The sequence below is a fragment of the Rhinatrema bivittatum genome, chromosome 2 (assembly GCF_901001135.1).
Source record: "Rhinatrema bivittatum chromosome 2, aRhiBiv1.1, whole genome shotgun sequence".
Lineage (NCBI taxonomy): Eukaryota > Metazoa > Chordata > Amphibia > Gymnophiona > Rhinatrematidae > Rhinatrema > Rhinatrema bivittatum.
In genome coordinates, this window is record NC_042616.1 from 599,182,856 (window position 1) to 599,208,893 (window position 26,038).

Genomic DNA, 26,038 nt, shown 5'->3' on the forward strand with positions numbered 1-26,038 from the left:
CTGCTGGGTTATGCCTCCCTTCCAGCAGATGAGTCGGAGAAAAGCTGAAAGGCACCTTCCATATAACCTGGTGTGCCACCTGCGGTCCCTCAGTATTTCTCTGACTCCAGCAGATTGACTCATATTCCATATTTATTACAGAAGGGCATGGACTTCTCCTGGTGGTTAATGACTGCCGGGCTGCCCCTTTCCTTGTTCTCTAGCAGTGAGGCCTTTCTCTAGGCTTGGGTCACAGTTTGTATTTAGTGCTTTTTTAATGGCTTTATTTCATATTCCTGAGATTAATTTAGATTTTGCCCAGAGTGTTTTCAGACAAATGTTTTGCTCAATATGATTATATGAGATGTGTACTTTGAAGGCAGTATTGCTATTCTGAAATGAGGCTAAGACACATTGGCTTTAAAAAAAAAAAAAAAAATTAACAAAGTGAAGGCATTAAATAGATGCATATGAATTCCCCTTCTTCCTCTGGCTACCTGTATGCACAGGTCAGTGTGGGAATAACTAACTGAAAAACACAGCAAGAACTAATTTCCCTGTACGTACCCAGATCATTCCAGACTCCTGGGTTTTGCCTCCTGCCAGCAAACTGAGACAGAGAGCGTTTCACTGATATTGTACATAACCCAGTGTGCCACCTGCAGTCCCTCGGTATTTTTCCTTCTCCAGCAGATGGTAGATGTGTAAAACCTGCAGTCTAGAAAGAGAAAAAAAAGATTAAAAAAACCAATTTCTAGATCCTCTCAGGGGGTTGTGGGTCTGGTGGGACCCTTCTAATAGCTCTGTCCTGAGGTCTGTGGGGTGGACACCTGGTGGTCCAGATCCCTCATCCCCCTTTTAAACAATATTAACATCACTGTCAAATTATTTTAAATTATAATAGCTGACACTAAAAAGCACCATCTGATGGTTCCTATCTGTGTGCCACAATAGGGAGCTACAGGAGTAGTTGAAGCTATGGGCCTTCCAATATTCCCCCTCTGCCCCCCAGGCAAAACACAAACAGCCCTGCTCCCTCCCCATCCCTGTGGAGGAAGGGGGGGGGCAATGACACTGTAACATGCTCCTACAGGGGTGACCAATAACACCCTCCTCCCCACCTGGCTGACCCAGTCCTTGAAATGGAGAAGATAAGAACCTGCTACCTCCCACCCAGGCTCGGAGCAGCCCTCCCAGTAGATTGCTAACTGGCCTAGGACTGGAGCTCAACCTTGGCAGCATGGAGGCAGTGCGAGGCAGAGTAGGAAATAAAACTGTTAACTGATAAGTATAGTCTTACCATGTATTAATATTTTATACCTCTAATAGGAATGGCACCTCGTGTGGAATGTTTACCCTGTACTGGCTAGTTTCCTGGTTCTAATTTAGAAAATGAGATCTGGTTTTTGTTCATTATATTCAGCATTTGCCTGTATCTCTCTCTGCTTTACAGATAAACCTACCACAACTCCAAAAAAGGGATTTGCTGGAAAAGGCAAAGATATTACCACCAAGCACGATGAGGTGGTATGTGGGAGAAAGAATACTGCTCGCATGGAGAAAGTAAGTTGGTTTGGTCATCTATCTTCAGACATCTGGTTCTCAACTTGCTCTCCAAGGGCCAGTCAGATTTTGGTATATCCCCTGAAGAACATACATATCAGACTTGGCTACAACTGGGGCAATGTATACAAAATTTCTCATGTATATGCATTCTGGACATACCAGAAACCTGAATAGGTTGAGAATCTCGCATAATGCCTCCAGCATTACCCTAACACCCATTCAGGGTAACCCTGTGGCCACTTGGAGGGTTCTTCCAAGCACTGCCTAAGCCTGCCTGCACGTGTGCACGTGCTCCTACTCTAGCAACCTCCCACCCAATAACGGGGTTTCTACTGGACTCTAGGCAAGTTCCCCACTGGCACGCTATCCCCTGGTGGCTTCAAGGAACCCTGGAATCTCACACAACCCAAGCTCTGTTATCAACTGAGGAGGCTCATAAGGCAACACCCATGTGGGAATTCTCACACATGCTCAGAAGAGCTCAAATCTCTAATAGCTAGGAGAGAGATGAGTGTTCAGTGCTGCCAGATGTCACCCATTTTTAATGGTAAATTCATTCTGCTATCTACAGAAAACATTTACGATAAGCAAACTTGGTGTGCTTGCTTTATGCTTATTTAGCAAGATATTTATTATATTTTTCAGTTTGCACCTGAATTCCAAGTTGGCGATGGGATTGGAATGGACTTGAAACTGTCTAACCAAGTCTTCAATGCCTTAAAGCGACATTCAATATCTGAGCAACGTCGAAGTGCTAAGCTCCATGAGAAAAAGGAACACTCCACTGCTGTATGTCTTGAGTGTTTAGTTGATACTATTGAATGGCCAGGCAGCATCTCTTATGAAATCTGTTTTGTTAAAATTAGCTTTTTAGGTTATATTTGCCATCTAGTCTTAGGTTTTATCAGTCCTGTAAAATTACTACCCATCTTTCTGCAGTACCTTTCCACAGGTCTGCACTCACAGAATTGCCAACAATCCCTGGGGGTCTGGGAGTGATCTCCTGCACTTGGGCTGTCAGCTGCCAGTATTCAAAATGGTGCCAATAGCCTTTGCCCTTACTATGTCACAGGGGCTACCGGTGCCATTGGTCGGCACCTGTCACATGGTAGGAGCAATGGGTGCTATTGGCGCCATTTTGAATACTGGCAGCCGACGGCCCAAGTGCAGGAGATCACTCCCAGACCCCTGCTGGACCACCAGGGACTGTTGGCAAGTCTTGTGGGGGGGGGGGTCAGGAGGGTGGGGGGTTGTAGCTAATTACATTTAAAGGGTTGGGATGTTTGGGGTTTTTTTGGTGGGGGGGGGGGTTCAACAAAGAGAATTGATAAGTTTTTTTTCTGATCTAGGGAGTGGACAGAAATGGCCCTCCCCAGACCAGAAAACGAAATGGGGACAAAACATTTTATGTCCTCTCCTAATTTGCTCCATAAGACGCACAATTTTCCAGCTCTGAATCCTAGGTGCGTCTTATGGAGCGAAAAATACGGTAGTTACATACATCTTATAAAATGACAAAAATAGCAAAATATATCAACCTCCCTTCTACCTTAAAAACAACTCCGAACAAATACAAAGTTTAAAAAACATAGCTATACAATTACAACAAAATAAGTAGATGCCACAAAAGGAATCCTATGCCATTAATGTAGCTATACATTTGTAGGAAAAAATTGACCCTGGTGCTAGGGTTAGACTTTGTAAACCAGTTCAAGATTCCCGTGGGTTGAGCCTCCTTTCCAGCAGATGGAGACAGAAAATCTGAAAGGGTATCCTACATCTGGACAGTGCTCCCCCTGCATCCCTTGCGGTTCCCATTCTTTAGACAGTTATTCGCTTTGAGAAAGTTCTTTCTTCCTTCTTTCTGTCTTGCTAAAGGATCAAGCAAGTATTTGCTTATCAAAAAGTTAAAAAAAAAAAAAGGAAAAGTTAAATTTTGCCTCTTTTTCTTCCGGAGAAACAAAGCATTTCTCCTTGCTCTTATCTGGGCCTAGGGGGCTTTTGTCCCTTGATCTCCTCAGCCTAGGACCCTACCCGGTGACCTATTGCCTGGCTTCGAGGGTGACACTGGTGGTCCAGTCCCTCCCCCGCTAAGACCCTGGAGAAGTTTCATGCCTCTGGTCTGCTGACAGGTAAGTCAAAATTCCTCTGTCCCTTTTTGCCCTTTTAAAAAAAAAAAAAAAAGAGCAGACAGCTTCGGGGGAAGGAGCAGGGATAAGAGGTTTTTTGTTTTTTTTTTTTCTTTTTTCCCTCTTCGTTGTTCGCAGCCAGGCACAGACTGACTTTGCCGTTCTCAAGCGGCAGTTCCTGCCCCCCCCCCCCAATGCCTCGGTTGCCGTTTTGTGTAGCGTGCCGGGAGCCTGCATCGCGGTTCTCCTGCAAGGGAGTTTGCTCCCACTGTTTGGCCGGCAGGGAGGGACCCTCCTCAGTGCTGGAGAAATCAGCTGTCCGCGCTCGGCCCGGCAAGCACGCTGCTAGGCCGGCCCCGTCCCTGCACACTGCGGGAATGGCAGTCATTTTGTCTGCAGACCTCGTGACGGAGTCTGTGTCAGATGGGGGAACGGACTCTATTTTTCATCAAGCCCCATGGATCTCTCCGATGTCTGCCCTGACCCCCAGCCCGATGAACCCCCTCCCCCAATGCCAGGGAAAACACCTAGACATTTTTCCACGGATTTTGTCCTCTTACATAAAGCATACATTGCCAGTTTATTACAGCAGGATGAGCCACCCACAGACCCCTCTCCAGCAAGGATTCCTATAGGCCCTCCATCTGCAAAGGTCCCTAGGGCATCTACAGATCAGGGACCCAAAATCCCTGATCCTACTAACCTGCCACCTCAGCTCCCAGACTCTGACCCAGATGCGGATATTCTAAATCAGAATCCTCAATGGAGTGGGACGACCCACGGGTGTTACACCTGTTCCAGCGGGAGGAGCTGGATCCACTCATACCCTTTGTTTTAGCTGAGCTGGACATAGATGCCCCTCCGGAGGAAAGCACGAGTGCCTCGTCTTCTAGCAACGTAGACCCAGTCCTGGCTGGCTTGAGAGTTCCCCACGTACCTTCCCGTTTCATCCGATGCTAATGCAGTTACTACTTCGGGAATGGGAAACTCCCGAAGCCAGCTTATGGGTGGGCAGAGCTATGGACAAGCTCTATCCCCTCCCAGACCAGTGTCTAGAGATGCTCAAGGTCCCTAAGGTGGACGCTTCGTTTTCTGCTGTCATGAAGAGAACTACCATTCCGGTGGTGGGAGCGACGGCCTTGAAGGATCTTCAGGATCGTAAGTTGGAAGTTTGTCTCAAAAGAATATTTGAAGTTTTAGCGCTCTGTGTTCGGGCGACAGTCTGTAGCAGTCTCATGCAGCAGGCAAGTCTTTGGTGGGTTCAACAACTACTCAGCACCCAGGATCTCCCGTTTGCAGAGGTGGAACGTCTCGAAGCTGCTATGCGTATGGGGCGGATGCCCTCTACGATCTCTGCAGGGGGCTGGCCAGATCCATGGTTTCAGCTGTCTCAGCCAGGCGTCTCCTCTGGCTGTGAAACTGGGCGGCGGACTCTTCTTCCAAATCGCATTTGGGCACTCTTCTTTTCAAAGGTAAGTTTCTCTTCGGGGAAGACCTGGAACAACTTATCAAGTCCCTGGGGAAGAACAAGATTAATAAGCTCCCTGAGGACTACCCTAAACCTTCCAGATCCTCTTTTCCTTCACGCTCTCACTTCAGGGGGCAGCGCAGGTTCAACAGGCCGCGAGGGGCTCCACAAAGAAACCCCTCCACAAGGTCTCAATCGTGGTCTAATTCCTTCTCGTGGATGGAGATCATTCCGGGAGGGAAACCCTCAAGGATCCGCCCCAAAGTCCTCCCAATGAGATGTGGCCGGCCCATTCCTCCGTCCCCAATCTAGGAGGCTGGCTCTCCCTTTTTCTCGAGGAATGGGTCAAAATTACTTATTACTTAGAAGTAATAGAACAAGGCTATGCTTTAGAATTTGCACAGCCTCTCCCAGATCGCTATCTGGTCTCTACTTGTAAACCCCTACGGAAACAGCAGGTGGTGCGCCAAACTCTGGGCAGGCTGCAGCAGCTCAGTGCCATCGTGTCTGTCCCCTTCGAGGAGCAAGGGTCAGGCCACTATTCCATTTACTTCGTGGTTCCCAAAAAGAATGGTTCTCTTTGACCGATTCTGGACCTCAAAGTCAACAAAGCACTCAAAGTTCCCCATTTTCAGATGGAGACTTTGTATTCAGTCATAGCAGCGGTTCGCTCCCATGAATTCCTAGCCTCTCTGGATTTGACAGAGGCGTATCTCCATATCCCAATTCGCCCGGAACATCAGACGTACCTACGCTTCAACATCCTCTGACATTACCAGTTTTGGGTGCTTCCATTTGGACTAGCCACTGCCCCCTGCACATTTACCAAGGCGGTGGTGGTGGTGGTGGCGGCCACCCTCCGGTGGGAGGGTGTACTGGTCCATCCTTACCTGGACGACTGGCTCATTTGGGCGAAATCGGAGGATCTCTGCAAAGCTGCAGTCATAAGAACATAAGAAAATGCCATACTGGGTCAGACCAAGGGTCCATCAAGCCCAGCATCCTGTTTCCAACAGTGGCCAATCCAGGCCATAAGAACCTGGCAAGTACCCAAGGTTTTGGCGCTCCTCAGCTCCCTCTGTTGGATAGTCAATTTCTCCAAGAGCAGCCTCAAGCCGGCTCAGGTCCTGGAATTCTTAGGGGCACAATTCGACACACACGCGGGGAAGGTCTCCCTTCCCGAGAGCCGGGCACTCGAACTCATGGCCCAAGTTCGACATCTTTTGAATCTCTCCATACCCATAGCCTGGGACTAACTACAGGTCCTGGGTTCTCTGGCTTCAACTATCGATTTGGTTCCATGGGCCTTCGCACATATGCGTCCTTTACAGAAAGCTTTACTATCCCGTTGGAAGCCAGTCTCGGAGAAGTTTCAGATGCCCTTACCTCTTTCCGACTTTACCATCTCCAGCCTTCAGTGGTGGCTGTCGCTCAACCACCTGCTAAAGGGTGTGCTCCTGGAAACCCCTCAGTGGATCGTTCTGACGACAGACGCCAGCCTTATGGGCTGGGGAGCGATCTGCCAGTCTCAATCAACACAGGGTCAATAGTCTCCGGTCCAATCTCGATGGCACATCAATCGCCTGGAAGCCCAATCAGTTTGCCTGGCGCTGAAGGCTTTCCTGCCCTTAATCCGTCACCTGACAATGCTACCACAGTAGCCTACATCAGTCGTCAGGGTGGAACCAGGAGTCGCCTGGTCACCCTAGAAGCAAGCAGATTGTTCTCCTGGGCAGAACGGCATCTGACTCGATTGGCAGCCTCACACATTGTGAGAGGAGAATGTTCAAGCTGATTCCCTGAGTCGTTGGCATCTAGATCCCGGAGAGTGGGAATTGTCCAAGGACGAGATGACTCTTCTCATTCACAAGTGGGGCACTCCCCACTTGGTTCTCATGGCCACCCTGGGAAATGCAAAAGCTCCCAGATTCTTCAGTCTCAGAAGAGAGCATGGCTCAGAAGGGGTGGACGCTCTTGTGCCGCCCTGGCCTCGTGACGTTCTCTACGTGTTCCCACCCTGGCCTCTAGTGGGGAAGATACTCAGAAGAATAGCACTCCACAAGGGGCTGGTCATTCTGGTGGTGCCAGAATGGCCCCAAAGACCATGGTTCGCGGAGCTGATAAATCTTGCGAAGGACGGGCCCCTTCGTCTCGGTCACCTCCCAAACCTTCTTTGGCAAGGTCCAGTATTTTTCGATCAAGCGGATCGCTTTTGTCTAGCGGCCTGGCTTTTGAGCAGCGGAGACCTAAGGAAAAAAGGTTATAAGGAGGAGGTAGCCTTCATGCTGTTGCGTTTGCATAAGACTTCTACCTCTCTCGTGTACATACGGGTTTGGAGAGTGTTTGTTTGAATCTGTGTGCGGATTCAGGAATCCTACAGAATGGCCTCTCCAAGGGTTTGTCATTCAATTCTCTCTGGGTACAAATCTCAGCTCTTTGTGCACTTTTAGGGCAGCTCAATGATTACTCCTTGGCGGCCCAACCAGATATCATTCGGTTCCTCAAAGGGGTGAAGCATTTGAACCCACCTGTCCGGGCTACATGCCCATCATGGAGTCTCAATCTAGTGCTTCGGGTTCTCTGTGAGGTGCCCTTTGAGCCCCTTAAAAGGGCCACCTCAAAGACTTGACTCTTAAGACAGTTTTTCTAGACTGTATTTGCTCGGCCAGGAGAGTGTCTGAGCTCCAAGCCTTGTCTTGCAGAGAACCTTTCCTCCGTTTTTCTGATTCAGGAGTTTCACTTAAGACTGTGCCATCCTTTTTACCCAAGGTCGTTTCCTTTTTTCATTTAAATCAGTCAGTGGAGCTCCCTGCATTTTCTACAGAGGACACTGACACTACACATACCAGAGACCTAAGGCGCCTTGATGTGAAACGAGTTCTATTGCGATGCTTAGAAGCCACAAACGAGTTCCAGGTTTCAGATCATCTTTTTGTCTTGTGGAGTGGTCCCAATAAGGGGAATAAGGCTTCTAAGGCTACCATTGCTCACTGGCTCAGAGGCGATTGCTTTGGCTTACATTTGTCGGGGTCGGCCGGTCCCAGAAGGTTTAAAAGCCCATTCACTCCATTCGCAGGCTACCTCCTGGGCGAAAAGTCAGTTGGTTTCTCCACAAGAGATATGCAGAGCAGCTACTTGGAAATCTCTTCATACTTTTGCTTGGCATTATCACCTCTATGTGCAGGCACCAGTTTTTGGTTCCTTCGGCAGACAGGTACTTCGAGCGGGGCTATCTCGGTCCCACCCTACTTAGGGAAGCTTTGGCACATCCCACGGTCTGGACTGATCTGGGTATGTACAGGGAAAGGAAGATTGGTTCTTACCTGCTAATTTTCGTTCCTGTAGTACCACAGATCAGTCCAGATGCCCACCCTTAAGGAGAGGGAATCTGACTTTTTCTAATCAGCAACCGCTTGGAAGTTTTGCCATTCAAGGATACATAAGCTTTATATAAGATTTGAGGCACCGGAAGTATCTACTAATTATATAAGAGCAATTACTTTCCATTTATTCAGGTTTCCATTTGGAGTTTAAATACTGTTACTTGCTTGATCTTATTTCTGGTTGAAGTTACAATTTTCTGCTTTGATAACGTTTATACTGAAGGGACACAGGGGGCGCACTGTCCTGATATAGGATACCCTTTCAGTTTTTCTGTGCTGGAAAAGAGGCTCAACCCATGGTCTGGACTGATCTGTGGTACTACAGGAACGAAAATTAGCAGGTAAACCAATTTTCCTATATGCCCAGGGTTTTGACTGGCTTTCTCCCATTCTCAATACCTGCCTTTATGGGTCTTTAATTTTCATGTTCTGTCCTTGGTTAGGCAGTGTTACTTGTTGCAGGTCTCCTCTTACATGCTCACTTGTTTGCCTTGCACCACCTTGTCTCTATGTTGCTGTAGGAACAAGCAGTGGATCCCAAGACCCGTTTGCTGTTATATAAGCTGGTGAATGCTGGAGTCCTGGAGAGCATCAATGGCTGCTTTAGCACAGGGAAAGAATCTGTGGTGTTTCATGCCAATGGAGGAAGGTAAATAAGATTGTAGCTGTTAGGTTTTCATTGTATTTGCTTTGGTAAGAGGATGGGTAAGGGATGAGTAGTTTCCCAGTAAAATATGTAGCCATCCAGTCTGGCCAAGGACATAGAAACTGCATTGTCACATTTACTGGAGACTTAAAATTTAGTAAAAAAATGAATTACAAAATGTTGATCTTATTCAAGTCTTCTAAATGGGGCTTTTCATATTCATTAACTGCTAAAATAATGGGATGTATGCTCTGCTCTGTGACGTTATTTATATAGATTGGTTTGGGTATCTGAAATATTTTTCCCCTTTTTAAAGTATGGCTGATCAGGCTGTACCTGAAGAATGTGCCATAAAGGTTTTCAAAACTACCCTGAACGAGTTCAAAAATCGGGATAAATATATCAAGGACGACTACAGATTTAAAGAACGCTTCAGTAAACTGAATCCACGCAAAATCATCCGCATGTGGGCAGAAAAGGAAATGCACAACTTGAAAAGGTAAGGAAAATGCTGCATACCACTGTTCAAAGTGCAAAAATACTGCTGCTTTGTGTTTTCAAAGCTTTAACTTTTTTTTTTTTTTTTTTTTTTTTTTTTTCTTGTGGCAGATTTTTATTTCAGTGTTCAAACTGCAGTTCCAAACTTGAAGTAAAGTGGCTTGGTTTAGTGGGTGATGTTCTTCAGAAGAACACCAGGCTCAATCCTTTGTGTATATGCACATTTAAATACCTTTAGTAGTGGGATTGATAACTTGAGGCAAATAAGGGTCATTAAGAGGTGAGCTAATGTATTGCAGCAGAGTAGGGATTGTTCGCTGTGAACAACCAAGAGTCTACTGGAGCTGATGGATGCAAGTCTTCTGTTTCGGTCTTCAGAAAACTGGGCTCGATTCATAATGAGACTTTACTTTCCGGCAAAGCCAAAGACCTGATGTGGAGATAATTTGAATTGGGCCCTTAGTGCCTGAAGTCAATAATTGGTTCAAGGGATGGAATGTGATAGAGAGATTGTCTTAACCCCACTTTGGATTCATTGAAATCGTAGGAGCAATTTATCAACATTAATACATGGGTGATATCTGAATGTCATTGTGTGCAGGTAGAATTAACTTTTTTTTTTATTCTCCTTTTATATGATGTGACTATTTGTTTTCATTATTAGTAACCAGGATGGGGGGGATCTTTTAATCATAATATAATATATTTTTATACAGCTCCTTTCATACCAACTGCTACTATATTGTGGCAGAACTTCAGAAACCACCTGCAATTAAGAGGTGGTGTTTGGTTTGGGTGAAATGAGGTAGAAGGAATTTTCATTTGGACTACTGGAGGTCTCTTGATGTTTCCTAGATAATAACAAAACGGGGAAACAATGTTTTGCCCAACTCTGATGTCCAGTACCTCTTCTGTGGGTGATAACCACTCCTCAGTTATAACTCATTTTTTGTTTAATACCAATAAAATCTTGGTGTGTAATTATTCCAAAATGCTTGTCAGGTGATATTCAAATTGTGCAACTCTCCAAATGTGAATACACTCAATTGGTGAAATTACAAAGACTCAAAACTTAACTTATCTTGTTTGACGCTTGCTTTCTGTTGTGCATTATTACGGTTGTAATCAGAAATATCTCTTGCAAAGTTGAAACTCATGCCTGCCCGACACTGACAGTGTTTCAACGCTAAGCATCTGCTTCAGGAGCTGGATGAGAAACAAACTATAACACAGTCATATACCTAAAATCAGAGAAAAGGCAATTGCTTTAAGGTGACTTACTTGTTTCAAGGTCTCTTCATCTTTTAATGGTTGCCTTTGCTGTCGGACAGTGTTAATCGTTACCACTCCCCTATTTAAATGGCTGACATCAGTCACCTTCTTTCTTAAGAGGTTTTTGCCCGTGCACTGTATCAGAACATCTTGACTTTTCCGGTGCACTCTTCCAAATGCTGTGTCTCAAGCACAAGAATAATCTCTTACCAGTACAATAAACAAACTTCCCATGTACCATATAATCTTTTTGCATGTAATTCTCTATCTGCTATCAAAGGCTGCTTGTCTGGCATTTTAATGATCGACCATTAGACTTCTATGATCAGTTTCTTGCCTCTTATGTGAATTCATTTGAACCCTGTGGTTCTATATATAGACCTATTAGAACAGTTTTCTAACAGGTATGGACAACGGCATCTTGCTCTTCAGTGTGGTTCTCCTTCATGTCCGTATCCGCTGCAGTTTTCATTGTATTATGAACCAAATTTTCTTTCACATTCATATCTCCTATTGTGAGTTGCTCCTACATTAGTGGTTTTCCATCACGTCCTTTTAGAATGTTGATTGTTGACTAATTCAATTTGCTCATATGAAGTAGATCTTCCACTTACCCTCTCTTACAGGGGTGAGGATTATTATAAAAGCGATTTTATGCTAGATGTACAATTTTTTTATTTTGCTGATCGGATATACCCTAAATTGTGTACTTTTTTTTTTCCCTTTTCCACGATCATCTCTACTACTGTATTGTGGGTGTGGACTTTATTCACATCCGCTTTTATAGTTATACATGGCTATTTTACATGTGAACCATTACGTTGTCTGGTGAAATCATAATATCTTCCTCTCCATCTTATAATGAGCGTGGAAAATCACTCTGTTATGTGGCCATAATTATCAAATGTGATCTGTGGTTGCAAAGAAGACTTTACGCTGTTATTAAATAGATATTATTGTACTTACATGTACAATAGCCCTTTTAAGTATTGTACTATCAAAGCTGTTATCACTTACTCTGGAGGGAGTAAGGTAGAGGGCACCCAGGATGTTACTGACTCTTTAATAGAATATTGACCACTCAGTCTCCTTGTTAAGCCCCTTCGGGATCAGTATCCCAGTGAAAAATGAATTTCTGCTCCAGTTGAAGGAGCTTCTGATTTTACAACCACTATCTTTTAACAATTGTCAGATTTGTAGTAGTCCTGCAGCTCTGACATCTTCTATCTGATGTGATGCTGATATCCAATGTTCTACTAGAGGTGCTCCCAGCTTTTGCCTTTTAATACTACTTGGATGTTCTTGCACCTGTGTTTTCAATTTGCGGGTGGTCTTGCCTATATAGACCAAATTACATGGGCACCATTCTGCATAAATTATGCCTTCTGATACACAAGTTTGTTAAATGTTGCAGGAAGTCCTGATAATCATAAAATCTCACCTTGATATATCAACGGGCACATGTTTCATGGGCTACATATAAAATGGCCTACTGGTGGTGGTTCTTCACCATCACTCGTCTTAGGGATGGTTAGATGGGAATGTACCATGAAATCTCGAAGGTTCCTGGCCCTCCTTAAGGCAAATATCGGTGTCTCATGATTACCCTGTTTTGGTTTTGTGTTTATTATAGGGGGATTCGCCACAGAGGCTTTGGTGTATTTATAGTTCCGTAGATAATGCCAGTCCACAAATAAGTTTTGGTTTTTCAGGATATCCACAGTGAGAATGCATAAGAGATTTGCATGTGTTGCCTCCCTTTTTTTTTTTTTTTTAAATGCACATTTCCTGTACATTCATCGTGGATATTCTGAAAAAGCAGACCTCTTTGACACTTGAGGGACCAGAGTTGCCTATTCCTGCTCTAGTCTTTCCACCTTCCCAGTCATGTCACTTTTGCTGCTAGATGTTACTCTGGATCTGAAGTGACTCCTGTTGGAAGTTAGGGCAGGACAAGCTAAGTGTGGGGAAAAAAACTTCCTTTTCTTCGTTGCTACAGAATGCAGAAAGCTGGAATCCCCTGTCCGGAAGTCATAGTCTTGAAGAAGCATGTTTTGGTGATGTCTTTTATTGGCCAAAACCAAGTCCCTGCTCCTAAACTGAAGGAAGTAAAACTTAACAGTGAAGATATGAAACAGGCGTACTTCCAGGTGCTTTATGTAAGTTGCTCTTTGCTGTAGTTTTCACACCTCAGCCATTTCATGATCAGTTTTTTTTTTTCTTTGCTGTAGAAATTTGCCTATGGTTCTGACAACATTCGTAAAGTTTAATTTTGGTGACAAATGTATCAGAGGCAGCTTTCCCCTCTCAAAAGTATTCAGAAACTAATCACTAACCAATGACAGGGCAGCTTTAGAAAGGAAAAAAAAAGTGCTTGACATTACAATCACGTCACCATTGCAGACAGAGCAGTGGAAACCAGACTGATGGGGATCAGAAAGTCAGTGGGCATTCAGTTAATGGGATTTTGTACATCCTTGAATTTAGGGTTCTGTGTGTGAGGCTTTTCCCTTATATTACAAGGAAGCAGTCTTAGAGTAACTAATATTCTTTATTTAGGGATTTTTCAGTTACAGCAAATATTTACAGAATAAAAGGCAAAATAGGAAAAGCATGGAGGGCTTTGTTCTACATTACATAGGGACAGATCACAACTTTACACATCTGCTTATTCTAAGTTTTCATACCTGGTAATGAGCTAGCAGATTAGCTGTGCCCGTATCTTGTGACATTACTACATTGATCTAATGTTGATTGGCAATAGTAGAATCTGTTGTCTTAAATAGATACAAGTTCACATAATTGATATATTTGTTTTAAATTTCTGTAAAACTAGGTCATCCTTCACCCCCCCCCCCTATTAGACTAACCTAATACACTTGTGATTTGCTCCCTTCTTCAGGCCAGTGCTGTTACACTTCATTTAAATAGTACAGAGTCCGCTAGGCCATGCATTGTCTGCTTGTACCATTTCAGCTTCATAAAGAGGAGGTTTGACAAAACCTTGCCTGCTCAAATGGCTTATATATTGGATAGTGAGTGAGTAAATATCCATTTTATATTTTACTTACCTCCTGTCCAATGTATAGGCCATTTGAACAGTAAAGTTGTTTGTTTTTTTACTATCTATCACCTCTGTCAAACCTCTTTCTTTATGAAGCTGTAATGGTACATGTAAATAATCCATGGCCTAGCTGACTGTACTGTTTAACTGTACTGGCCTGATGAAGGGAGCTTGGCTCACAAACTAGTTGCAGGTATATTGAGTTGGTCTAAGATATTATCTACAACTTTTTTGTCCCTTATTGCCACATTTCAAGTGGACTAACATGGCAACAATATTTTGAACTAAATAAACTGGTAACTTTCCCAAATCTAAAGCAGTTGCCTGCTTTCCCTCTGACCAATGATTGTCATTCCTAATTAATTTCAGACTCCTCCTTAGTAGGAGACTCTGTTTTATACCAGCAAGTTCCTCATGCCCCTTAATATTGCATCTCGAGGTTGATCCAGGATTTTGCAAACTATTGCAATGTGCTATCTGCTCAGGAGGGATGGACCTGCGACCTAAAGTTTCATAGTGCAGGACACCTCACCTATCCTGCCCTCCTTAGTTCCAGTGACAGTTAGTGGCATCTCGACAGGATTCCTTTTGGTAAGGTTACATAATGTGCTTTCTCTGTCTTACGCAGATGATGCAGCAGTTGTATAATGAGTGTAAGCTTGTTCATGCTGATCTGAGTGAATATAACATGCTGTGGCATGTTGGAAAGGTAAGCGACTTTTTTGGAACTTACTTTTTTTTTAAATTGTATGTACAATGAAAATGACCCAGTCCTTTCCTTGTAGGTGTGGCTCATTGATGTGAGCCAGTCTGTGGAACCAACTCATCCTCATGGGCTTGAATTCCTGTTCAGAGACTGTCGGAATGTTTCACAGGTACGTGCTCTGCCTGCCAAAAATCTATTGCTGGGAAGAACATCTCAATTGCATGATTTACTTCATTGCTGTGGTACTTTTTTATATAATGTGTATATACTAATTAGTCTTTTATGCAGTATGTTCAGTAACTAACTACTGGAGATGTTATAGTTTATGTATTTGATCTAATGTAAAATGTCTAGTTTGAAAAATGCTTATTAGATTTTTTTTTATAAATTACTTTGAAATATGTAGTAGTGTGAATATACTGACATGGCTCTAAAACAAAAAAAAAACAAGCTATTAACCTTAAGTGCAAAAGAAGGTAGCATATAAATAGAACAATATTGTGCAGGTCACGAGTAGCAGTCTGTGAATTTTACCTTAGGGATCAGTATAAGATTCACTCCTAGGACTCAACAGAAACATTCAACCCAGATGAAGTAATTTGATTTGAGATGTTAGTCACTAGAAGAAGCAGCATCTGTGAATGATTGGCCAGGTCAGTTTCTATGGACAAACTTAATTTAAAAGCATTGATACAATTCTTAACTAAGTGGCATCTAAGGTTGCCCCTAGACCCATATGGGCCTTCACAGATGCTTTAGGGCAAAACCTGAACTAGATGAATGGACTCTGAATTTTTCTATGGGAAACAGGACTACAAATCTTTTATATAGATGCTACCGGGGAAAGTCAGGGGGCTGGTGTCAAACCATACTGATGCAATTAGGGTGTCAACAGATCTCTCTTATGAGTGGAAGTAGCATGCCAAAAACTCCTCTCCAGCTTTGAGGTTTTGTGTTCTATACCAATGAAAATTAGAGACCAAGTTTAGTGTGTAGCTGCCACTGGTCACCTGACTAATACACCTGAAAGGAAGCCATTGCCAGACAACAGGTGGAAGTAGGTTAATAGGCAGATGGGAACAAATTGGTGCCTTTTTTTTTTTTTCTTTTTCTTTCCATCTTAAGAAATGGCTGAATTGTTTCTAGCCGGACCACCAGTGCTGCCTGCTGGGCCCCCAAAGGCTGGAAGGAAAATTGGTTCTTACCTGCTAATTTTCGTTCCTGTAGTACCACAGATCAGTCAAGACTCCTGGATTTTGCCTCCCCTCCAGCAGATGGAGACAGAAGGTTTTACGTACTCCATCCTATACCCCTGAGGTGCCACCTAGAATCTGTCAGTATTTCTCTGTCTCCAGCAGATGGTGGAGGTGCAAAACCTTGAGTCTGGGTTAGGTGTTAGGAGTTTTGTGGTAGAACTGAATTCTTTTAGTGTGTTAAAAAAATAAAAAAAATAATTATTTAATATAGGTAAGAGCTGATTGGGGGGAAAAATCAATTAGGAAACAGGCGGAGACCTGTTCAGCCTCCCAGGGGGTTGCTAGGTCCTGGTGGGACCATCCCCCCTGGTAGTAGAGACTTCAGAGCAGAGGGTTGAGAACCTTGACACTGCCAGCGGCTGAGGGTGATACCAGAGGACCCGGTTCACTCATCCTCAGCGGGACTGCACAAAGGAAAAAATAAAAAAGGCAAACTTTGAGGTATTTATTTTTTAATTCTCACTGACCTAGTGGTCGCTGCTGTTCCTCTCTCCCTCCCAACACTGATTTCGCCGTCCGCTCTAGCACCAGAGAGCTCCCGAGGGTCGGTTTTTCGCCATGGTTCTTTTTTCGGATTCGAGTCTAAATCGAGGCCAGGGATCATGCCTCATGGTGCGGCCTGCTCCACGAGCGGCTGTCGCGCACCGGGGATTGCACCGGCTGCTTGTTGGGAGGGGAAGGGCCATCAAAGCGAACAGTTCAGCAAAAGGCTGCGAGGGACAACTCCAACACGCGCCGGGAGCCTGTGAGGCCCGATCGGCAGCGTCAGCCCCCAGATCCCTTTCTACTTAGTGCGGGGACTGAGGCCTTGCTGAAGACTTTTTTAGGGACCAAGAAAAAGCAGCGCTGGGGGAGGGGAGCTCCCCACCTCAGATTGCCCCCCCCCCAGGGGCCTTCTGCCCCTGGGGGGGGGGGCAATCAGGAAGATTCCTGAAGGATGGGCAGGAAAAAGACTCTGATGGGTCTTCCTCAGAGTTAGTGATGTTGATGCACAAAGTCTTCAAGGCCCGTAATCCCCCCCCCCCCGGTTCTTGTCGACTGCTGAAGAACCGGGGGTGCCTTGGCATTGCAATACGTCGCCATCAGTTCCATGGCGGGCCTGGACCAGCGGTTGCACAGAAGATAAAATGCCTCTGAGTTCCCACTCCCCCTGATCCAACTGATTGGCGCCTGAGAAAATCTGCCTGTACATTGTCCACTCCAGCAATGTGAGAGGCCACTATTCGGTACAGATGCCGCTCTGCCCAGCTGATTAAGAGCTGAGCTTCCGCCACCACTGGACAACTCTGGGTTCCGCCTTGATGATTGATGTAAGCTACAGTCGTCGCATTGTCAGAGTACCCTTACTGATCTCCCCTCTACCAAAGGAAGCAGGGCCTAGAGCGCCAACCGGACCACTCTGGTTTCCAAGCGATTGATCGACCAGGAGGACTCCGTTCTCATCCATTGTCCCTGTACTGCCATTCCCCGACAAACAGCTCCCCACCCGGAGAGACTGGCATTGGTGGTCACTACTATCCAACAAGGAATTTCCAAATCCACCCCCTGACGCAAGTTGTGTGGGGAGACCCACCACAGAAGACTGGAGCGCGCCGAGTCAGTCAGTGGCAGGAGAAGATGAATTTGCTGTGAGGGGATTCTACTGGGAGAGCAAAGCTGACTGAAGAGGACGCTTATTTATTTTATTTATTTAAGACGTTTTATATACCGAACAAATTGTATACACCTCAAGTCGGTTTACATACTTTACCAGGCAGTCTTTAACGACATGTCCATAAAATTCATTCAAAAAATAAAAATAACACTGCGTCCATTAAAACCTAAAATAATAAAAATAAAATATAAATAAGCCTAAAAACATGGAAAAACCATATCCTAATTATTTTACAAAATAATAAAATACATAAAATTCAATCAAATATGCGCAAAGGCCCATGGTACCAGGTCGAGAATGGAAGCCATTGAACCCAGGATCTGTAAATAATCCCAGACCCTGGGACGAGACATAGAGCGCAAGGACTCCACCTGAGAGATGAGCTTGGAAAGCCTCTCCTCCATCAGGAAAACCTTTCCCAAGATCATGTCGAACCGAGCCCCCAGAAATTCCAAGATCTGGGAGGGAACCAGGTGACTCTTCACGGGGTTGACCACCCAACCACAACATCTGAAGCACCCTTTGAACCGCCACTCTGCAAAAGTGTTCTGATTTTGGTTGGCTCAGTCAATCGTCCAAGTAGGGATGTACCAGTATCCCCTCCTTTCGCAGGGCCGCTGCCACCACCATCATAACCTTGGTGAAGACCCTGGGTGCCATCGCCAGACCGAATGGGAGCGTGCAAAATTGAAAATGATGTCAGAGTATCGCAAACCTCAGATACTTCTGATGATCCGGATGTATAGGTACGTGCAAGTAAGCTTCTGTCAGGTCCAGAGACGCCAGGAATTCTCCCGTGAACTGCCGCTATCACCGAGCGAAGAGTTTCCATTCAAAAACTAGGTACCTTTAGGGTGCGATTGATCCTTCTTAAATCGAGGATGGGGCGAAAAGTGCCTTCCTTTTTGGGCACCACAAAATAAGTAGCATCCTCGCCTGAGCTGCCCCTCGGGAACCGGAACTAAGGCGCCCAGTCCTATAAGTGCTGTAGAGTGTCTTGCACTGCTCAGTGTTTTTGGTGTTGCGCGTAAGGGGACACTATGTAATGCTCTTTGATCATTCGAGCAAAATCTAAAATGTAGCTGTGCTCTATTATACTTAGGACCCATTGATCTGATGTCAAGTTGGTCCACTCCTCTAGGAACAGGGACAACCTTCCCCTGATCCTTGGAACGGAAGAGTGGACTGGCCTCGCTTCATTGTGTGGACTTGATTTCCCCCCCCCCCCCCCCCCCCCCCCCCCCCATGAGACTGTGGGGCTCCATCTCTGGCCAGATGGCGGCCTCAAAAGGACTGGTTCCAAGAAGATTGGCGGCCAGTACCTTGTCGGAACGACTATCTGGTGGACCGTGAGGAGCAAAACCACCGATTTTTCCCCTGAAATCTCACCTGCTGAGGAAAGGATCCTCTCGATCTGGGTCTATCCTCCGGCATCCTATGGACCTTGTTCTCCCCCAGAGACTTAATCATGTCCTCCAGTTGTTGCCCAAACAGCAACGTATCCTTGAAGGGTAAGGAACCCAGCTGTGCTTTAGATGAGACGTCTGCAGACAGTTTCTAAGCCAGAGGAGCCAAGACCATGGTTCTGCCTGAAGTTCGTAACAGATCATACAGCACGTCAGCACTGTATACCATTGCAGCCTCTAGACGGCTGGCTCGCACCGCTTCCGCATCTGAGAGGGATGCTGTTGCCTGAAAATCCTGCACCCAGCGGAGGCTGACTCGCAGTGCAAAACAGCTTCATATAGCGGCGCAGACCCCCAAAGCCGACACTTCAAATATCTTCAGATGTAACTCCAATTTACGATCCTGTAAATCCTTCAGGCAGGGGGTTAATTACCGGAGGAAGATTACTGTTATCAGTAAGGCAGTATGTGAGTGGGCAGGGGTAGGGAAACGTTTTGTGTGCACTTGATTTGTATGAAGATCCTCGTTGGGCTTTTACCCTGAAAATTTGAGTCCTTATGCTGTATGTTCATGATAAATCAGGCATACAGCTACATCATAGAATATGTATATTTTAACCATTTCATTAATGGTTTCGCCTCTCCTTGCCCGCCCTTCCCCTTTTATCTTCCTACAATTTTACAAAATTGTTCAATTTAGTCCGATATAATCAATCCTATGCTAATTGTCACTAATGTAAATATTCCTTTTTCTGTAATAAGTTCCTTTTATTTCTTATGTTAACGGTTGTTTTTTATACTCTCACTCCATGCTACCTATCTTTCCCTCTCTTCTTCCTGTCTCCCTTACCCCCCCCCCCCCCCCCCTTTCTGGCCTGCTCCCATCCCCCGGCCCCCTGTTCATTGTAATTTCCTCCTTTAACTGAGTTACTTGTAAACCGGCGTGATGTGCCTCACGAACGTCGGTATATTAAAAGTTGTTAAATAAATAAATAAATACAACTTTAAATCAGTTATTCAAATTAAGAATAAGTGCACTTGATTTGTAGGTTGCTTAATGTATTAAAACTGGTAGACTCTGCAGGTCTCCTGTAATTCTGAGAAATTCTTACAATATAATTCTCAAACCCTCCATTTGTCCTTAACACAGAATATCTGGCCTATTGCATTTCTGGTCTCAAGCATTTTCCTAATCTTTCTGAAGGTCAGAGTTGCTGGAAAGGGAAGATGGCAGGTGTACTCCAGTTGTACAGCATGTACATGCCAGAGTTACAGTTCATCTTGTGCATAGTTGCTTACCTCATGCATCTTTCTTACTCTGTAGCCCTTTCATTGGTTAACTGGAGTTGCTTAGCTAGCTGTAGAGAGCTAATGCTTCCTCTTAGCTGCAATTTAACACATCACTGCAGGAGGCTTGTGTTTTCAGATTAGCATTTTGGGAACTTAAAATATCATCTTTGCCATACTGTGTCATTAAGGATGTCTTTCTTACAATTCTTTGTTGTGATAGTTCTTCCAGAAAGCAGGTGTAACAGAAGCACTTGGTGAACGTGAGCTCTTCAATGCAGTGTCCGGTTTAAATATTACAGCCGATAATCAAGTGGATTTCCTGGCGGAGGTAAGGGCTCGTATTTTGAAGTCTTTACACAGCCAATCAGATTTCATTGCACAGGGATATTTGAATGTGGGACCTGATCATTTGTCCTCTAGCCTATTTATTTTATTTTTTTTTAAGGAAGCCCCTGTAATGATGAATGTTTGGGTTTTTTTTTATTTCCACGTTGATTCTTCTCTCCAGTTAGAGGGAGATGTACAACATTTGAGTTAACAGAAGAAATGAGAGGGACCGCACCACAGCAGAGTCAGAGAATTTGGTTCTGGGTCCAGCACCTAACCATTCCTTTTAAATTTATAACAAATCAGGTTTCTAAATGAAAATCTTATCTGTGCATACTCATACACTTCCCCAGTTCACTCCATTTCTGCTTTCTGTGGGGATGTGCTTGTATCCAAGGCTACATTTTTTTTTTTTATGGCCTCATGCAATTATAGAATGTGATGAAACTTTAGTCAGTTATTAAAGTAGAAGTTGTATTTCACTCAGTCCAAGTAAAAAAAAAAAAAAAAAAAGTTATTGATAAACCATGCTAGAGGGGTAAAGTTCCTGGATACTCTAAATTACTGCTTCGTGGACTGCTCATGGAACCAATGGGGGGGCAGGACAACTCTGAATCTTTTTCAGTAGAACACAGGATCCAGTGCAGGGGGTAAAGGTAGCAAATCTGCTTGGTAACAGTGTCCATAATGCAATCAAATTTGACATAATCGCTGGAGAGCAGATAATAAGTAAAACTACTATAGCATTTAACTTTAAAAAGCGAGAGACTACTACAATAAGATTAGCAAAAACTAAAGAGTAGTTGCCAAGATCAAAAGTTTGCATGAGGCATGGACATTATTTAAAAATACCATCTTGGAAGCCCAGATAAGGCGTGATTGTAGACTTGAAAGGATGAAGGAAAACCTAGTGATCACAAACATGGCTTAAGGGTGAGTTGATCAAGGCAGACTTTCAAAAATGGAAAGCAGAGGAAAATGGGAAAGAGCATAAGCACTGGGAAGTTAAATGTAAAGCAGTAAAGACAGTCCAAAAGAGAATTTGAAAAGAAGCTTCCTATAGAGCAAGGTTGGCCAATTGTGGTTCTCAAGAGCCCCAGACAGGCCTGGTTTTCAGGATACTCAAAATGAATAGTATTTATTATAAATCTACATTCGATCTGAGATATCATATCTGTTTACATTCAGGTACTGTTGGTATTTCCCTATCCCCAGAGAGCTTACAATCTAAGTTTGTAGATGAGGCAATGGAGGGTAAAGTGACTTGCCCAAGATCACAAGGAGTGACAGTGGGACTCAAACCCTGGTCTCCTGGTTTGTAGCCCACTGCTCTAACCACTAGGCTAGTCCTCCTCCCTATGCACAAGATAATTTGAATGTACATCTATCTCATGTATATTCATTGTGGGTATCCTGAAAACCAGGCCTGTTTGTGGCTCGAGGACTGGAGTTCACCATCCCTGCCATAGAGAAAAACTAACCATTTTTCTAGCACATTCATGGCAAAAAGCCTGTAAGGGAGTCGGCTGGACTGCTAGAAGATCATGGGTAAAGGGGTTGCTCAGGGAGGACAAGGAAATAGTAGAAAAACTAAACTGTCTTTACCGAAGAAGATGTTGGAGATATCCATATTGGAAACATTCTTTTATAGTGACAGAGCAACCAAAGCAGATCACTAAAACTGGAAGGTGTAATAAATCAAATTTGGTTACTTTTAGTTTAATCACATGGCCCGGATGGCATCCACCCAGAATCCTAAAAACTCAAAGCATAAAATTGCAGAACTGTTACTAACAATCTGTAACCTATCATTTAAAACGTCCACATTACCTGAAGACTGTAGGGTAGCCAATATAACACCTGCTTTTAAAAAGGTCCCCAGTGGTGGTCTGGGGAAACTATAGGCCGGTGAGCTTGATGTCTGTGCCTGGCAAAATGGTAAAATCTAAACTACTGGCTATATGTAGAAGAGTAAACATGCTCTTAGCAAAGGGAAATCTTGCGAGAATAGGACTGGGCATCTAAATGGCAGATTGCACTTGTCTATAATTAAATTTAAAGTAGTGCATACAGGGAAAACAATTCCAGTTACAGATACACAATGTTGGGTTCCTAAATTGGACATCTGAGTCCTTGTGCATGTTTTAAAATCTTCAGTTCAGTGTGTGCTGGCAGTGAAAAAAGCAAATAGATTGTTAGGAATTATTCTGTTTTATTCTCCATTCCTCTATAGATCATAATGCTCCTAGCCATCTATGGTGCAACTGCACTTTGAATAGTGTGCGTGCAGTTCTAGTTGCTCCATCTCAAAAAAGACAGAGAAGGGTAACAAAAATGATGGAGAATGGAATATATCCCTCATGAAAAGCTAAACACATTAGGGCTCACCAGCTTGGAAAAGAAACAGAGGGTTTATGATCAAAGTTCATAAAAATCATGAGTGGTGTGGAATGGGTAAATAAAGGATGGTTATTTGCCCTTTCAAATAATGCTGAAACAAGGGGATTCTCCATGTAATAGCAGACTTAGAACGATTTAACAAAAAGTACTTTGTGCAGCAACTATGGAATTTATCAGAGTGTGGTCAAGGCTACTAGTATAGCAGAGTTGTTTTTTTTTGTTTTTTTTTTTTTTTAAAAAGGTTTGGATACGTTTTGGGGGTTTTAGCTTAAACTACTTTTTATTTCCACAGTGATCATTCACAAGGCTAGCTCTGGGCCTCATTCTGCACGGGGTAAGATAGGCTCTCATGAGGATATGATATTGTTGCTCTGCTATCTGAGCATTGATAAATCAGGTCCCTATTGGCCACTGTTGGAGACAGGATGTTAGGCTTCACAGACTTGGTCTTAACCCAGTGTGGGATTTCTTATGTCTTGTGTGTTCAGCTATTCTGCATTTTGGTAAAGGTTGGTCTGATCTGAGGCAGTCTTGCTTATTTATTTATTTTTATTTAGCACTTTTTATATACCGAGGTATAGCAGAGTTGCCTTCACTCCGGTTTACATACAGAACAACGTGTTACATTGAACGTAAACATATAAAAAATTAACAATAATGAGCAAAGACATAACAAGGAGAATGAGTATAACAGGATAACACGGGGTGGAAACCCTGAGTAGGTGAACAGAGATATCTGGGAGCATTGAAAACAGAGGACATCTGCTCTTATGTTTTCCCAACAGATGTGTTGGTGTTCTAGGGCCTGGTATAAGTGCAGTGCTGCTTTCTCATAGATAGGGTTAGTGCTGTGTTGGGATGGCAGGTTTGCTCTACATGTGCTGTGTTTTATTTCTTTTTTTGCAGGATTTTGTACTACCGTTTGGCATTTTCTCTTTTACTATTATGTCTGGTTTTTGAACATCAAGTTTTTTTTATTGGTTGGTCTGGGAATGAAATAATTCTACTCTGATTTATGTGAAGAATGTATGTAAGAGAGAATGACTGACTTTAAATGTAAAGTAAGAAGTTGGCAGCGGGAGCTGGAAGCAGACCTGAAAGGAGTTCCACTGCCCAATGGGAAGTCCATTACCTGCTATTAATTAAGTTGACTTAGAAAATAGCCACTGTTATTACTAGCAATGGTAACATGGAATAAACTTAGTTTTTGGGCACTTGCCAGGTTCTTATGGCCTGAATTGGCCACTGTTGGAAACAGGATGCTGGGCTTGATGGATCCTTGGTCTGACCCAGTATGGCAATTTCTTATGCCCCTGGCAGGGGCCCTGTATGTGGGGCTTTGTGTGCAAATCAGTGTTGTGTGCAGAGTATGTGCTTTGCGCACAAATCGTATTTTATATGCAGTAAGTATGTCTGTGTGGATACTTAGTTTTACACACTTTTTGTTTTAAGCTTCCATTGTATAAACATGTCGCAAACTTACTGTGTTGGGAGTTAGCACCTTTTTTTTTTTTTTTTTTTTTTAAGCATGTAAATAAAGAAAATGTATATGGAAGATCAGCACATGCTTTATTTATTTTTCTTTATTCCTACATCAGGACCTTGGTTAGAGTAGAGCAAGTTTTGTTGGCATTGGACCACCATGCCATTCGTTAGTTCCTCGTGGGGAGAAATTAGCTCTGTTAGAGGAAAAAATAACTTTGAAATTGCAGAGTGGTTAGAACACACACTGAAATGTCACACTGCATTTTTTTAAACTATCCTCCCATTGGTTAGTGCCTGTCACCAGCTGACTCCGTTTCTTGTCCAATTTTCTAGAAGCAAAAAGTCTCCAATGAGTAATGATATACTTATTACATAGATTCACATAACAAATGCTCTCATAGCGAAGTGCAAACGTCTCTACCAAAGAAGGAAATTTAAGCATGAAACATTCACACTCCACCTTGTTTAGTGCTACACTGTAGAAACCAGAGATCCATTTTTTTAGTGATTCTTAATGTTGATCAAATCCCTCTTAAGAGGTAAAATACTGGATTTAACAGTAAATATCTAGCAATTCATTTGAATATATAAATCATTAGATTTAAACTTATAAAAGTCTTTTTCACTCTTTATGAAAAGTAATTTCTTCCTGCTCTCCTTTAGCTTCATTTTTTACTGCTTCCTCGAAAAAAAATCACTGAGCTGGCCACAGGCTGTAATCTGAATGCTTGGGTATTACTAACGTCGCGTCATGTACTGGAAACTTTTTTTTCTGCAGTTGTAGAATGTATCGAACATTAGCTTGTGCCATCTGCATAATATGCAATACACTAGATCAGGGGTCAGGAACCTTTTTGGCTGAGAGAGCCATAAACGCCACATATTTTAAAATGTAATTCCATGAGAGCCATACAATATGTTTAAAACTAAATACAAGTAAATGTGTGCATTTTATGTAAGATCACACTTTTAAAAGTACAATAAGTCTCTGAAAATATTACACCAGGCCTTAAGACACCAATACATCTCCTATTAGGAAAACGGACCAAGTCAGGCTGCTATAGAGTCCTACACAGAAACTACACGCCAGCAGAAAACCTCACCTGAATCACGTGCTGTCCCTCACCTAACATAGAATAAAGAGACCAAAACGCATAACAAGAAGCATGCAGAAAAAACTGAATTGGAAACTGCAACAAGCCAGAGTCTCTGTATGCAGTGTAACAAAGGAAAAAAGAAACATCACCCATCCTTATAAAACAAATCAAGAAATATAAAATCATCAGCAGTAAAACTGTACTAACAAAAAGAACATATTTCGAAACAGCTGATGAGTGGAATATCCAATAATTAAAAACTCATATAAAACATTTCCAGATACCAACAAAATATTTCAAAATAGCAGACACAAAGACCCAGTAATGAAAAATAAGGATACAAAACTTTTTTTGCTCTGCATACCTGGGAACGTTTGATATCCAGGTGTCCTGAGATTGTTCTGAATTAGCA

General features: G+C 43.4%; 1 protein-coding gene across 1 annotated transcript in view; it reads left to right on the forward strand.

Annotated features, from left to right (window-relative positions):
• Positions 1-26,038, forward strand: part of RIOK3 (RIO kinase 3) — a 44,035-nt gene that overhangs the window by 14,550 nt on the left and 3,447 nt on the right. Inside the window, exons 5-12 of the mRNA XM_029591127.1 lie at positions 1,433-1,542; positions 2,191-2,334; positions 9,047-9,174; positions 9,488-9,670; positions 12,941-13,100; positions 14,634-14,714; positions 14,791-14,880; positions 20,538-20,645. Of these exons, the coding sequence (XP_029446987.1) occupies positions 1,433-1,542; positions 2,191-2,334; positions 9,047-9,174; positions 9,488-9,670; positions 12,941-13,100; positions 14,634-14,714; positions 14,791-14,880; positions 20,538-20,645 (1,004 nt within the window). The remainder of the gene's footprint in view (positions 1-1,432; positions 1,543-2,190; positions 2,335-9,046; positions 9,175-9,487; positions 9,671-12,940; positions 13,101-14,633; positions 14,715-14,790; positions 14,881-20,537; positions 20,646-26,038) is intronic.